This window comes from Silurus meridionalis, chromosome 7 (genome assembly GCF_014805685.1).
Source record: "Silurus meridionalis isolate SWU-2019-XX chromosome 7, ASM1480568v1, whole genome shotgun sequence".
Lineage (NCBI taxonomy): Eukaryota > Metazoa > Chordata > Actinopteri > Siluriformes > Siluridae > Silurus > Silurus meridionalis.
The window spans coordinates 4,315,281-4,331,885 of record NC_060890.1 but is presented as its reverse complement, the minus strand read 5'-3'; the positions used below and the strand labels follow the sequence as shown (position 1 = coordinate 4,331,885).

The 16,605-nt window shown below is 38.1% G+C and overlaps 2 protein-coding genes across 2 annotated transcripts in view; both read right to left on the bottom strand.

Moving 5' to 3' along the window:
• The window catches only part of antxr1c (ANTXR cell adhesion molecule 1c), a 30,408-nt gene extending 28,365 nt beyond the window's left edge, over window positions 1-2,043 (bottom strand). The window contains exon 1 of the mRNA XM_046854029.1: window positions 1,501-2,043. Coding sequence (XP_046709985.1) covers window positions 1,501-1,646 — 146 coding nt within the window. The 5' untranslated portion in view covers window positions 1,647-2,043. The remainder of the gene's footprint in view (window positions 1-1,500) is intronic.
• Window positions 2,044-12,328: 10,285 nt separating this feature from the next.
• On the bottom strand, window positions 12,329-15,494 carry rbp3 (retinol binding protein 3). The gene is given in 4 exon segments (XM_046854269.1): window positions 12,329-12,981; window positions 13,063-13,205; window positions 13,920-14,109; window positions 14,217-15,494. Coding segments are annotated over 4 exon segments (1,857 nt in total). The 5' UTR covers window positions 15,415-15,494; the 3' UTR covers window positions 12,329-12,655.
• Between the last annotated feature and the right edge of the window lie 1,111 nt (window positions 15,495-16,605).

Here is a 16,605-nt window from a genome sequence, read left to right as displayed (position 1 = left end):
TTTTGGGATACTTCATTTTTCCATTCTTCATAGATCTCCAGGAGCTAGTTTACTATGATCAGGGTCGTGATGGATCCAGACTGTATCCCAATGACATGAAGCATGAATTCAGCCTGGAAAGGATGCCATTTTCAATCACAGGGAAACATATACACATACTCCTACACCCAAAGACGATGGATCTTCTGGTAGAAGTCATCCATAAATTGGATCTCACACACACACACACACACACACACACACACACACACACACACACATGAAAGAAAGGTTTTATGAGCCTACACTTGTGTGTAAGCAAGTTTGCTAAATATCACGTTTTCCAAAACCTTGTAAAAGAATTGAGATCCTTCATCTGTTCCTGTATCGCTCATCGAAGAACTATGTAGACCACAACATTGACTGATCCACTCACGCCTCCAAAACAACACCATTTTCGTTTTTTGTGTGTACATTTGGGAGTAATAATTAGCATTTACACGCTAATAAAATGAATTTCCACATGCTAATGTTTTTCATTATTTGATGGTCGAAGGTCAGTTCCAGAACCCTACATGTGGCCATAATGAAGGAAACCTATAAATGAAATATACTTAAACACATGAATTTTTTCAATAGAAAACCATGAATAAGCGAACGAGGCTTCAATAAAAGAAATACTTCATCTCTTCTCTTCTCATCTCATCTCAACTCAGAACTTTTTTTTAGGACGAATGCTGAGCTCGGACACCACAGACATTTCCCATGTGGCATCAGAATCAGAGCCAAAAAAGTAGGCCGTGGATACTGACTCAGATATCCTGCAAAACAAGATCCTGAGAAACGAAGTCGTCTCGCTCGTCCCTGTATCTCAGATGAAGTGTGTGTGTGTGTGTGTGTGTGTGTGTGTGTGTGTGTGTGGAGAGAAGAAGAAGAAAAAAACAAAACCTCACAAGGAGATTGCTATGATGCATATTCAGCACAATCCTGTTTGTGTCATTACACAAAAACAAGAGGGACGGAATCACACTGAGTGCCTAGACTCTTTCTTTCTTTCTTTCTTTCTTTGCATGTACAGTACTCCTTGTCTATCTATCTATCTATCTATCTATCTATCTATCTATCTATCTATCTATCTATCTATCTATCTATCTATCTATCTATCTATCTATCAGCATGCAATCATTGTCTTTCTTGCTTTCTTTGTTTTAGCATGCAATCCTTTTTTTCTTTCAATCAATTTTCTTTCTTTTAGCATGTAATCCTTGTCTTTCTTTCTTTCGTTCTTTCTTTCGTTCTTTCTTTTTCTTTCTTTCTTTCTTTCTTTCTTTCTTTCTTTCTTTCTTTCTGTTTTCTAGCTTCACTTGAAATATTGGTAAATAATCTTGAACAAATAAGCACCAATAAAGGTCTGAGTCAAAACAGCTTACAGGTTAAAACCCCCAAGAAATATGGAACAAATGAACAAACAATTATCAATGTTCCTTTAGGACAAAAGAGACAAAAAGATTAAAGACTTACTTGTCAAGGACAAAATACAAGTCGAAGGCACCTTGACAAGACCTTTCCTGGTCCTCTTCTTGTCCCTCTGCCACCCCAGTGATGGCGAAGAGCAAAATCTCCAAAACGACCAGTGCGAGAAACATCTTCTTCACGGAGCCCACCATCCTCACTTTCAGTCGCGCAAATTAAAAAAATTATAAAAAATTAATAATAAATAAATAATTTTTTTTCATTATCCCCGAGACGTCTAGTGAAAGGAAAAAAAACCCATATATGTATACGAAAAAAGAAAGGATGAAAAACACAAAAAAATATAAGTCCGACTTTTGCTCTTATTAGATTCCGACAGAGGTTTCCAGGTGTTGCGCTTCTGCTGCGAAAAGCGTAAGCGCCTTTTACTTGCGCAAAAAATCTAAATAAGAAAATGACACCATTAATTATGAGAAAAAGAAAAAAGTAATATTATATTCAAATAAACAGTGTTAAAAAGCTTTTTTCCATGCTCAGGACGCAAGCGCGAAGCAGAGACGTGTAGCCCCCTCAACACACTGAGTCCAGAGGCAGGGACTTGGCAGCAAGAAGGAGACCTGGTGTCATATTTCATCCTTTGTAGGAAAAAAAACTTTTCTTTCAACATGAACACCACCAGTAGCCTGAGAACTGGTGCTTTAAGAGTATAGGTTTTAAGGCAAGTTTGCAAATGAGCAGATTTAGAACCAAATCATTTTCTTTACCAGACTTTTGCTTCTTTTAAAAAAATTAAATAAAAATTATTTTTTCAATCTCCAATCCAGGAAACCTTCCATCTGTAAATTTTACAAAATGTTTACAAAATCTGGCTGTAAACCACTTTGGGTTAGACGTGCTCTGTGGCTTTCTCCTGTACACAGGGCAGGTTCTAGAGATTTGGAGGCCCTAGACAAAATTCCAGAAACAAATATAATTTCTTCCCCTATTAATTTAGACAAAGACGATTATTTTATATACTTACTTTTTATATACTTATGTGGTCATCACTAAAAAAAAAAAAAAGAAAAAAATATTGAAGGTCAACTAGACTGGTTCTTCTTCTTATACCTTAGTCATGACCAACCAGCTGTGACTGTTGTTTTTATTGATCAACTTTTACTTTTTCTTGAGTATTTTAAAACCCTGCCATCTCACTGCACAGTCGATCAGCTTGGATACAACATGTCATCCATACGTGCATTTAAAGCCTTAATGCCTCAATAAACTGGCTGCAGATAATGAGCCATCTTTAAATGCTAACGATGCGAATCTGCAGAATAAGGCTCTGTTTATTTACATTTATTACATTATTATATTATATAATGGTTTGAAAGAGGTAGATGTAAAGGACAAGGAGGTTATGGAGACGGATGATCCACTGTGGCGACCTCTATTGGGAGAAGCTGAAAGAAGAAGAAGAAGAAGAAGAAGAAGAAGACATAATTACATTATATTACTATATTGCGTTGTAATACAAAAATACATGATGACAGCTCACATTGCTGCACCATGAGCTGCGCTTTTTTGCGTGCCTGTTCAGCTTTTTGTTTAAAACCCCCTGAGAGATCGTTTCACCGGCATCAAGTCAGAATGTGGAAAAGTTGAATTTGTTCTGCACTGCACACAGTCTCACTGCATCCAGAGGAGGAGGACCCACATTTAAACAATGATATTAACTGGTTCCACTTTTGTGACATTTTTTTATTTATTGGACTTATTGTGCTGTCTTGATTGGTGAACTAGTGCATATGTTTGTAAGGGTTATGGGGATAAATGGGGAGGGTTGCGTTAGGAAGGGCATCCAGCGTAATATTGTGCCAAATCAAACATGCGGATGATCTGCTGTGGCGACCCCTAACGGGATTTAAAGGTTTAATGTCAGACAATATTTTCACGGACCGGCCTTTAAGGTGTGCTGGATAAATACAACAAAATAAAATGATATGAGCATAAAAACTGGTATTTTCTAAATATAATTGTTAGGAAGTTTTCCTATCCGGGTCGAAGAACCAAATAAGAATTTTCACTATTTGTGTGCGCTAATCAGGTGATTGTACTCACCCCAGCGTGTCAGTAAAAACACGGTACAGGATTCAGAACAACTTTACTGGGTATAGAATTAATTGAATATGAGGTGATTCTTGCTATCTTCTGTTAGCTGCTGTTTGGTAGGTTGCAGAATCCATGCTAAAAGGCCACTGCTGAATGACCACTGCTGAATGGTCAGTGCTGAGTGACAGGTTGCTCGATGTCGAATGGCCACTGGTCAATGACGACTGTTCTGGCCTTTTATACTCTTGATGGAGGATGGTGCACTGTGATGTTATAGGTTACTTGTCATTGCTTGGTATACTGTTTGTCTGCCTCTAGTGGTAAAGCGTGGAAGTACAACTGAATAGGAATCCTTTCTTACACTGCCGCCCCCAAATATATCAAATCAAATCAAATTTATATACTTTATATATTTATATACATGGCATATTTGCTCCTAAATCTAAGTTAAAAGTCTGTCGGTTTGATTTTGGTGTCTTCCTCATCTGCTATCTCTGGTAGATTAATGAGATGGGTAACTGGCCGTGTGTACAATCGACCTTTAATATTGACCTCTGCAGACCTTACTTGTCCATCTGCTCCAGGGAATGTCCTTAACACTCCCCCAATCAACCAAAGGGCTCGTGGTAACTGGGGATCAACAATCATAAAACAGACCCAACTGCAAGGTTTTTAGTCTCTGCATGCAATTTGTGTCGTAGTTGGAGATTGGGTAAGTAGTGTCTCACAAAGCTTGACCAAAAAATGATCAGTGAGAACATGACTTTGTCTCCATCTACGTCGTCCTATGGATTCATCGGCAGGGTATATCACTTAAGGGAAAGTACTGTCTGGCCACCCCATGAGCAGAAGATTTGGGGTAATTGGGTCTAAATCTGCTACAGTGGAGGAGACATAACCTAGAGGTTTGCTATTAAGGATTCCCTCTATCTCGATAAGTACTGTTTGAAGAACTTCTTCTGTTACTTTTTGTGCACCTACTACTGTACGGAGGGCATTTTTAAGAGATCGGATCTCCCTTTCCCAGCTGCCACCAAAGTGAGGGGCATTAGGTGGGTTTAACCGAAATTCAATCTTTTGTTTGGCAAGATGCCGTTGAAGTTCCTGGCTGCAATTCTTTAAGGCATCTCTTAACTCTCTCTCTCCACCCTGGAAGTTAATGCCTTTGTCAAATATCAGTTATGAGGGGGCGCCTCTGTGTGCTATAAATCTCCTCAGAGTCATAAGGAAGGAATCAGTGTCTATAGCTGTGAGAAGCTCAATATGTACACATCGAGTTGTAAGACATTTTAAGATTATTCCCCATCTTCTCTCCAGGTGTCTGCCTATTTTCATTTGGAAAGGTCCAAAACAATTCATACCAGTACTGTAAAAGGGTGGTTTGTGAAGTCCCAAGCGTGCTGGAGGAAGATCAGCCATTTTATGGGTCTCAGGTTTAGCCTTCCACTTACAACATTCCATGCAGTTATGTTGGGATTTTCGAATTGCTTCAGGACCTCTTAGTATCCAGTGGTGAAGCGTGGAAATACAACAGAATAGGAATCCTTTCTTACAATAAAAATAAGCGGGAATCAACTGTCTTGTTTTTTTGTTAATTTTGCTCGCTTGGGGGTTTGAATTTAGTGGTAATGTATTATGTGTTAGCGGCCGGAGCCCCTTTAAGAAGGTAGCGGATGTAGGCAAAACATGTGACCGAGGCATCTTCACATGCATCAAGAGTGAGTCATAGACAGATGTGGCAGAGAGAATCAAGTAATTTTCCAAAATAAAACATCATTCAAAAACAGATAATAAATAAAATGGAAATAATGTAAATTATGTCTACTTTCTGTGCAGCCCGGTACCAATTGACCCACGGACCGGTGACGGTCGACTTCTATTTGGTTTAAATTGTTCTGAAAAAAATATATATAATTGGCATTGTCATTAGTTATTTATAATAAGGTTTTCTGATATTGACATTTGTGCCACAGGCGATTTAGTTTGTAATAAGATGATAAGAATCTTCACTTTCCTTCAGACTGGGAAGAAACAGGGGCAGGGCCGAGTTTATGTTATTTGCAGGATACTGTGTGGTTTGGAATATTGAATTTAAGTGACAAAACCCATATATTTTACTTTTTCTTCTTGATTTTTCATGAACACAACTTCATTTTCTTCGGCTTCTGGGATAAAAGTTGTTTTTTCATTCAATCCTTTATTTTCTTGACCTATCAAAATAATAAATATTACATGTAAACATGTGTCTATATGAATATTTTTTAGGCTGTAATGTTCTGTGTCTGATGATGGACAACTTCACAATATGCCCAAGAGCTCTCCATTCTCAATTATATTTAAATAAAATCAACTGGATTCGGACAATTTGAATTTTTCAACAAGAGGAATCTAATAACAAGCCTAAATATTATTTTACACATTAAATCCTGTCCATAAATTGTTTGCTTGTTCAGTAAGTAAATATTTATTTAATTATCATTTACTTATATATTACTTATTATATAATATAATTGATCATATTTAATAAATAATACTGATTCTTTATTTATTTTATTCTTTATTCTTATTTACCAATGGTGTGTTAGAACCCTTGCTCACAGTGGGCTACTCTATGCATTTAAGGTGGAAAATCAAGTCCATCTCTACAGTGGCCAGTTATTAGCTTAATGATGGTGATGGCAACCTGCATGAAACATCAATCCCATTCACAAGAAAGAAAAAGTAGGAGAAGAAAAATCATTGGCCTCTTAGGCCTTCTGTAATATAAACTGAAAAATAACCTGAATAAAACTGAAAATTAAATTCAGTTAGCCTGTATTATGTAATTGTTGTATTTCCAAAGACAAGACCATAAAGTCATCTGCCATATCTGAAAAATGTAGGATTTTTTTTGTAAGATTTATAATATATATATATATATATATATATATATATATATATATATATATTTATAATATATATATATATATAAGGTATATGTTATATTCATTAAAAAATAATGATTATAGATAATCACTGATTATGTCAGCAAAAGAAAGTCTTTTCTCATGTTGTATTGTTTTTTCTTACTGTTGATGGGCAGCATGGTGGTGCAGTGGGTAGAGCTGAAACACCCCACATTTCAAGGGTTCAACTTTGATATTGAGCTCAGATTTAAATCCCAAACCTTTATGTTTCATCCAGCATCTTCCCAATTATGAATATGTTTGCATAATGCCCTGTGGTTGGATTGGCACCCTATTCTGTGTATATTCCCCTTTCCATTATTCCAGGTTATTACACTCCAAATCCACCTCAACACTGACCAGCACATGCCTCCCATTCCCACTGCCCTGCTCTAAGCACAAAAGCTATGATGTAAAATAATACTCTACAACCCAGTGGTGTCCTCACTAACAGGCTTTTTAATTATTTTTTCATTATTGATTGAATATGTCTGACAAAGTCAGTCTTATTCATACAGCTGACTTTTCATGACCTTTGGACCCAAAGTCCAATGCCTTAACCACTAATCTATGCTCATACAAATACATCCTCATACAGAGTCTATTTCTCCTGAGAAGATTCTACAGAAAAGCTCTCCCGATGGTCTTCAAGCATCCTCTCAAAACAAAAGGCATGAGGAAGTAAGAAAGTGCTGTGCATTGCACAAACCACTCTACATCCTGCTATGAACTTCCGCTGGGCAGTCCTCATTCAGGACAACAATAGCTCGTTGACCGGAATGAGAAAATAGAATGATCTTCCTTCAATCATTTCAGTCTAAGCAGCTGGGAACAGCTGGGAAAGCAAACAAAGATCCCTGTTGGAGGACAGAAAAAAACATGGGTAGCCATTTTCATTGGGAAATGACCTTAAAACCTGTAAAAAGAAAAAGAAAATTAGGTTCCCCTTCAGGAACGAGACGCTGCGTCGAAACGCTATGGGAACGTTCGACGCAGCGTCTCGTTCCTCGGGGAACTAGGGTTAAGGTCGTAACCTGAGACGTTCCCCTTCAGGAACTTGAGCTGCGTCGAAACGCTATGGGCGTTCCCATAGCGTTTCGACGCAGCGTCTCGTTCCTCGGGAACTAGGGTTAAGGTCGTAACCTAGAGACGTTCCCCTTCAGGAACTTGAGCTGCGTCGAAACGCTATGGGCGTTCCCATAGCGTTTCGACGCAGCGTCTCGTTCCCTCGGGGAACTAGGGTTACGGTCGTAACCTAGAGACGTTTACACTTCTTAGGTAGCCCATCATAGAAATCGCTTGCTTGAATCCCAGCAACACGAAGATGCCACTGCTGAACCCTTTAGCAAGGCTCTTAACCCTTAATTGCTCAAACGTGTTAATGAGATAAGTATAAGGGACTCTGGATAAGAAAGTCTGCCAAATGCTGTAAATGACATCCCGTATAGATCCCCATTACACTGTGTTCTTGAGGTGGAAAAATGATGCTCTGTCTATAGAAGTGGGACCAACTCATAATTCACATATTCAGGTCAAAATCCCAGATACAAACAAAAACTGTCATAAAATTTCTTTAGCATTGAATTAACTGTAATTATATAAAAAAAAATTTAAACAATGAAAAACTATTCTTTATTCCATTACATCGCATTTTCTAGCTAAACTTGCATACTCATTTACAATCAGTATCACAGTCAAAATACCAGTTACGATTGTTTTACTTACAATTAGTAATATGAGAAAATTACAAATATTTCAAGATTTGCGTGGCAGTAAAATGTAGCAGCATATATGCGGTACAATACATTGGGATCCTGCCAAGATGTACGCAATCTCCCGCCTTGTAAGATGCCATAATCTCGCCAGAGTTCAACAGAGATCAGTTGTCTCGGTTATACAGCGCATATTTTGTTTTTGGTGTTAGGTGTTTTGGTGAAACAGAGCAGGAACCGGCGCTCGTCCATGTGCCCCCTGCTACATACATATATACTGTAAAGTTTATACGGTATGGTACTGTAAATTGGTTACATTTTGTAACAATTAAATGATTAACAAATTACAGTATACTACCCTATACTGATCACCATTCTTTAAGACCCTGATGTAGGCTAGGCAATGTCTCGGCTCACGATACTTCCAAGTTACGATGGTGTCATCGGAAAGCATCTATACCTTAAGTCAAGAACTAGCTGTAAAAAAAATAGCGTAGACCACTACTGGAGCACATTTGTATACTTAAATGGTGCTTTCAATCGCAGGTATAGTTTTGGTACAGGCTTTATACAAGTCACCCCAGAAAGAATCAGATGAATATGCTCTACAGACAGTAATAATGAACTATTCTATAATGCTATCTATAATATTGTAGGTAGCACTTTGAGCAGCAATAGCACACCTGCTAAAATGAGCACTGTCTTAAATGGTAGAGCTTCCCACTGAGTTGCCTTATTTTGGCCAAATTTTAGGACAGTCAATGTTCCTCAGTGTAAGAAAACCAACACCCTTTCAGAAATGAAACTGCAAGCCTCACATTAGTGAGCTTGAGTCATGGGCTTGAGCTTGAGTCATGGCTCAAGTTTGCCTGCCAGGGTCAAGGCTTTTCCAACAAGGTATCCGCTCCCATATCTTCTGGCAACTTATAGACTATAAGATGACTAGCTAATTCCACAACTGGCTAGCAGCTGTAATGCAATCTAAGCAGAGTGCATCATATATGGGAGTAAGAACAAAGTGGTTTTAAGCTGTCCTGGGAGTCCAGTGACACCATGGTCTTGATTTCCACAGGCAGAAAAAGAAGAGTATACAAGAATTCCGATTTGGCAGAGATTCAACTAAATTATGAATTAATCAAAACTACGGAGGGTAGATTTTGGACAATCAGGCCAAGGTAGCTCCAAGCCAGACCCTTAGCACACTAATTTATTGATTCAGTCTTGTCCTGTCAAGTCCATCACATCTCCACATTCAGCACACACTGCATCTTTATTAATGGAAGAAAATCTCTGAAAAAAATTCTAACATTTATTTGAAAAGGTTATGACCAGACAGGTTCTATGATGGAAGTTACTTTCCGAACTGCCATAAAACCCAACAGGGGCAACTGCCCTCCATGCAAAAATATCCCCTTTGTAAGAGCTGGACAAATTTAAAAGCCTTTGCCCAGGACACTGGCAGGCCAACTAAGCAATGCATTTGTTTGGGAGATAAGAGTTGACTTGGGCAAGTGGCTCAATTCCCATCTAACATTACTAACTTTACTACAGCCAGTTATGTTCCTTGTTATATTGCTGACAGTACCCTGATAACACCACACTGATGATGCAAAAAGAGAGTAAGCTAAGTCAGAATGTCAGGAGCTGAAAAAAGTGTCAAAAGGCAGTGTTCTTAATGTCATAGAGGCTGTTAAATTAGCATACAGATGGCTTTGGTTTAGGGAGCTGATCAATGGTAGTACTCATGGTATTTCTTGCTATTACCCATGTTGAGGACTGATTAATTTAACCTTATTAATGCCAAAAACATTACCCAGAATATGTTAATGCATTACTATGGGTCTAAACATATGAATATATTCCCAAATCTTTAACATCTTATACTAGTCTTAAGAGAATATTCAGTAACACATTATATTAATTCTTTTTTCTTGTTTTCTCGTAATTCCATAGTAAAAGATGTTGAAGATTAACCAAATTTATATTTATTACTGGGTTTTATATGTATAAAACCCAGTAAGTAATGCATTAACCCATTCAAGGTGATTTTTATGGCATTATTAATATGTTCAACATTGGATTCAGCTATCGTGACCCAGCTAGAATCAAGATCAGACCTCAACATGGGTCCTAGCAAGACCTACCATGGACACAACCATGGATCACCCCTCCTGAACCAAAGACGTTGGCAGAGATGGCAAAAACACACACACATCCTGAACTAGAAGTACAGATTCTCATGTTTAAAAAAACTTTGGTAAAAGTTGAACTACTGACTTCACTTTTCCACTCAAGTTAAAGTAAAGATGTTTGGGCTTTTCCTTGTACTTAAATAAAAAGTAGCCATTACTTACTGCCTGTTTTAGTGTCATACTGGTACCTGGAGCTCACATCATATTAGTATATTAATACAAATGAATCTTGAATGTTGTTAAATAATGAATGTATCCCGACTGAACAACCACCATAGAGAACACAAGCAGAGAAAAGATGATGATAATCAGGAATGTCTCTGTTCTCAGTCATGTTTACATCCCTGACCCCCTCTGTCTCATCCACATTAACCTCAGACTTCTTGTTGCCTTCTGCCTTGCTTGTTAGCGTCATAGGCTAGCCTACGTCTCTGGTGTGTGAGAGCCAGGAAATGATACACCAGCGGGAGGTTGAAAAAGTCGCACAATAACAAGAAATAGGTTGAACACTGAAAATGTTACGCAATGAGAAGGAAAAATATTGTCACCAAATAGATTAAAACTAAAGTAGCGAGCCTAGTTTAAAAATGTAAGAAGTATGAAGTACAGATATTTGTGGAAAATAAAATTAGTGAAAGTAAAAAGTTCTTCATTATTTCCCATCTTTGGCTGTTTGTAAGCTCGTTCAACTATGATGAATAGCTTGAATTTAATTTTGCAGCCCCAATGATATATTATAATGCTATAAAATATAATACATGGCCTCTTAGGACTTCCGTATTATACAAATTCGCAAATCATATGGTAGCATAGTTACTGGCTGGTCCCAGACAATAGTTTTCATTGTTATTCACCTTTTCTATTAACTTGCTTCTTCAGTTTCCCAGTCAGAATGGAATCTCAATCATGAGTATCAATGTCCATCCTCAGTTTATTAGCCACCTGCCCACCCTACAGGGTAGGGGGTAGGTATATTATGCAATATATTAGTGTAGCACATATCTAGCTTTTATTCATAAAATTCTGTGCACACACACATGACCAATCCTAATGTTTCCACTTATTTTACCTTTTGAATGTTAAGTATCTTAGTTGTTTCGTTCTTTAATGTTCTCAGGGTCCTCCGAGCCACCAGGGGGCCCGAAAGGAAACTTCAGTGAAAGTTCAGTAACCGCCCTGTACCTACCACAATGCCATATCTTTTAGACATTCCATGGTTCTTAGATTTTCCTGAGTTGAAACTCCAAACCTCTGGAAGCTGCTGGACTGATTCATACCATGTAGCAGGCTTTTCCTTTATTTTAATAGAATTGTTAGTTGGATTTTTATCCAAAAACACAACTACTAATAAAAGAGGTATATATTATTATTATTTTATTTATTTATTTTTTACTGTTGTCACGTTGCACTCTCAGTACATAATTGTGGTGTAGCGCCATCTTCTGGATGTATTGCTGTTTCATATTATTTCCTTATGTTCACAATATGCGAGGTTATGAGGTCTATAAAAGATTATTGAATCATGTGATTCTTCTTTCTTTTTCCTGCTTGGATGCAGTTCAGCGTTCCCAAATATAAATAAGACACTAGAATGTGCTTTCGTATGGAAGTTGTAAAAGGCCAACCTACCCAGTTGTTTTCTCGTTATTGTGACTTCGTTTTCTTGTTATCTCGACGTAACAAACATTGTTTCCTCGTGATCAGTACTCACTACTTTTTCGGCATAAGAGCATGTTCTAGAGGCAGCATCATGGATAATAACCATGACGCGCCCGCTCACACAAATGGTTATGGTTATTATTAGAACACGTTCTTATGTTGAATACAAAAAAAAAACCCTAATGAAATAAAATTATAAAAATGTATAAAATGAAGTCATGATCACGAGAAAACAAGTAAGAAGGAAATTATAATGTATGGACTCTTGGGACTTCTGTACTTTTGAGACATTCCAGACTATACATGTTTATTTAATTCTGATCAGATTAGCATGTGGATGTTACAGTGCAAAACAAAACAGACAGTACTTATTTATGGTTCCACATATATAAAATGAAGTACTATTTTAATCATTTCCAACATTTATTTGTGTATATTTGTGTAGGCCATGAATCTCTAATTAGATTCGGCTTAAAGAAAGGGACTACAGAAGGTTTTAGAAGTAACACACAAGTAAGCACAAGTAAGTACAATGGCTTTCAGTCTTTGAACTCTTCCCCCTTTCTGACCATCTGGCTGTACTAACATCTCTAGTTCCAGAACTTCATTTCTGCCCTAAAAAGTGCTTGTTGAGTATACCCTTAGCCACATCCAGGGCTTCACTTTCAGGCACTGAAACGTGAGGTGCAATCCCGGTTCCCTCCCAGGCAGGACCCTGAGTAGTGTCTGAATGGCTGACGGGTATCACCAGAACACCATCACCGTCGCTAACTTGGAAGGTTTTCGGCGGCTGGCAGGAGCCTTGGGTGAGTTCGCCAACAATCATGGCACGGCCGAACTTCTTCATGATATAAACAAATTCCTCTGCTGCACCAGCCGTATTTCTACTAGTCAGGATCAGTAGGCCTTTCTTGGAACCGTATCTTCTGCCTGAGAAAAGGATGGGTGTGATCATTTCAGGTATTGTTTCAGAGTAAAAAAAAAATAATACAAAATTCAAATATGCCCAACCTGTCAACTCGGGAAGGGTGACGAGTACTTTTGTGGTGCCCGAGGATCTGTCGTACAGTTTGTCCAGCACAATCTGCATGTCTTCGTCAAAAAAGTAAGAACACAATCCTGCGATCGGGTTGGTGGACCCTCCGAAGTTGTTCCTTCAAAAAAAGAGTTCTCATAAATAATTCAATATCAAAATTACAGAAATACTGGCCATATTTTATATAGCATTACATTTACATTATTTGGCAGACGATCTTATCCAGAGCGACTTACAACCCAGCAGTTGATGGTTAAAGGCTTTGCTCAAGCGCCCTGCAGTGGCAGCTTGGTGGTGCTGGGATTTGAACTTGTGACCTTGTTTCACCAGCTACTGGGTGGAAGCCATAATAGAAAACGAAGGTACATTTACATTAATTTATGTAATAATTACAATCAAAAGTATCCATTCGACTCCAGTTTGAGTTTCTTCAACATCTCATTACATTGAACTTTTTACATTTTATTTATATTTATTTGCTTTGATGTTTAATTGAACAGCAATGTGAATGCCTTCTTCAATCCAAGTTTACATTCCCAGATTTTTTATGCTTTTAAATTTCTGCTTCAAGGCAAAAAAATGTTGTTAAAGGACATGGTCTAGATGCTTATGTGCCTGAAAAATTCAGCAAACTCAGAGATGATTTACCCATAGATCATTTGCATGACCTCAATCGGGAGCTCAGACGATTATTTAAGCATCAACAATGATGTCAACCCTAAATGCAGTTCTAAACAAATCTACATCATTAAAATTTTCAGTACATTAATAAAATCAATTTCTTTTACACATCTGTACATCTAGAGAACGGGCAAAACAAGGGTATATGTACCTTAGATCGATGATCATAGCATCAGTTTCTACTACTTTGTTCCAAACGTTATCCACGATGATCTGAGCGACCTCTGCGACTTGCGGAAAGTCTCCAAACATGTCAAAGCGCATATAGCCGATGTTGTTCTCAAACACTTCGGTGCGAAACGTATCTTTGATGAGTGGCACAAGCTTTTAGGGCTTGAGATCTTTATATACAAAAAATAAACCAATTAATTCAAACATAGACATAATATTACATCATTTATATATGTATAAAAGTCGGTGGAACAAACATTTAAACCCAGTATATCACTTCTTACCATTAGAGGAGGAAGAACAGGAGGGTTGTCTGTCATTTTTAGGCACTTGTCCCCTGACAGTTCCAAGAGATCAGCTGAGAGCTTTGCTTTCAGTTCATCCCTCGAGGAAATCATGCTGTATTCCCCACTGGCTACTAGCGCCTCTAACTTTTCCGCTACGTTAGCAGCAATGTTGTCGAAAGCATAGTTTTGCGCAACCAAAGTTGCTGCCAATTTGACAATTGCAGGGATTTCGGCACGAAGTTTAATGATCGTGAGTGCGGTGTTAATGGCATCGTTGGCATCAACTTCAACGTTTGGTGCCACTCCTACGACCTCCCAGCTTTTGCCAGTGATGGGATTGGTGGATTTAGCGACAGGTACAGAAACGTAGAAATCGGTATTGCTAAGATTAATCTGATCAATTTTTACCGATCCTCCAGCTGTATTTTCTCCAACAACGGTAGCTCGTTTTAGGTTTTTTAGGCAATAGGCAACATCCTCTGCAATCCCAACAGTGTTCCTGCTAGTTAGAATGATCAGAGGTTTGGATGTTCCATATCTTTTTCCCAATAAAGTCGGCATGGACCAGAGCTCAGTGGTAATGTTTGAAGGACGATCGTACACCGAGTCAATATGGATAAGAGGCTCAGGATCAGTGTAATAGGAAACAATATAAGGGATTCCAGAGAGTTCCCCACTAACAGCGTAACGAAGGTCCAGGATCATGGCCGATGTAGGGAGAACTTTGTCCCAAACATGCTGCAGAAGAAGTGGCCCAATCTTCTGAGCGATCTCTTCCCCGATAATGTGTTGAATCTTCAGGTAAGCGATATCGTTTTCAAGGACCTCTACATTCACTGTGCTCTTAACCACAGCCACCAGGTGCTCTGGTGGGATGTCATGAACTGCTGGAGGTGCTGCTGGAATGAAACCTGGATCATATGTGACCTTCACTCTAGGATCACCAGTTGTACTCCTAACCCCATCTGTCAGTATACGGGCAAGTATACTTGGATCTTGGATGTTGAGGATCTCGGTGATGCTACTGGCGAAGCTTAGTACCTCTTCCATACCGAAAAGTTTTTCTGGAGAGCAATAGTTGTCCAGAAGCACTTTAGCCAAATCTGTAAAAAGTGTGGATGAAAAATTGCAGTAAGCATTGTTGCTAAATGCTAACAGTATTGCTAACAGGACTAAACCTTGAGCCATGTTGTTTCAGATTGTTGCTCTCAGGGACTACAGTGATGTCAGGTCTGGTGAAATGCTCGTCCTGCACATGGGTTTGTTAAATGAGATTATTTTTACAGTCAGCTTTTTTGTTAGAGCACACGTAAGAGGCTTTTCCTTGCAATGAACCTTTAATCTCATTAGCTCAGTTGCCTTAGTGAAGCAATAGCAAACAAATAATACAACCCCAATTCCAAAAAAATTTGGGACACTGTGTAAAACATAAATAAAAACAGAATGCAATGAATTGCAAATCTCATAAACCCATATTTTATTCACAACAGAACATAGATAACATATGAAATGTTTAAACAGGAAATGTACCATTTGAAGGAGAAAAGAGGTCATTTGTATTTGATTGCTGCATCACATCTCCAAAAAGTTGGGAGGGGGCAACAAAATCTCAGTCATGCAAAGAAGGAGGTGTGCGTCAACATGATCTAGAAACGCTGCCATTCTTTCTGGGCTAAAGCTCATTTACTGGGGCAAAGTGGGACAGATGAAAAAAAAGTGCTTCTGGATCATGTTCACGCGTGCCTTATTCTTGGCGTGATAGAGATTTAACCTGCATTTGCACCTTCACAATACTCCATACTAGAACTGTGTTTGTATTGTTTGCACATATTTGCACATTAACATTTACGGTGTTTGAAAGATGCCCCAATCTAGAGCGATTTACAATGAAGTCATTTACAAAACTGAAGGGTTGAGGGTTACAGAGTTTCTATAGTCCTGTGTGAAGGCCTGCTTAACTTTAATTAGTTTGATGCTGTAATATGTAACAATTTTGTTTCTTTTGTTACATTATATTGTGTTCATGAAAAGCTATTTGACTTACTTGAAAGACAGATTGCTCATGTATTCTCCAACCCTGATTAACAATATCTTGTTTGGAAAAGTATTTGAGTAAAAGTATTTTGTTACTGTACTTATGTCATTTTTGGCTACTTCCTAGTTTTATTGAGTATCAAAGCTATAAGCAACTTTCACTCTCTACTCAAATATATTTATTCTTCAATAGATTAATAGATTCAATTTTATTACTCCACTGTATTTTAATTTGCAATGAGCTTCGATAATTACATTTTGCACCTCTGTTGAAGATGTCATTAAGGTGCAACACCCCTATGCATATCTCCACTCTGCCTGCACTCTGTTCTTCCCCTACCTAAC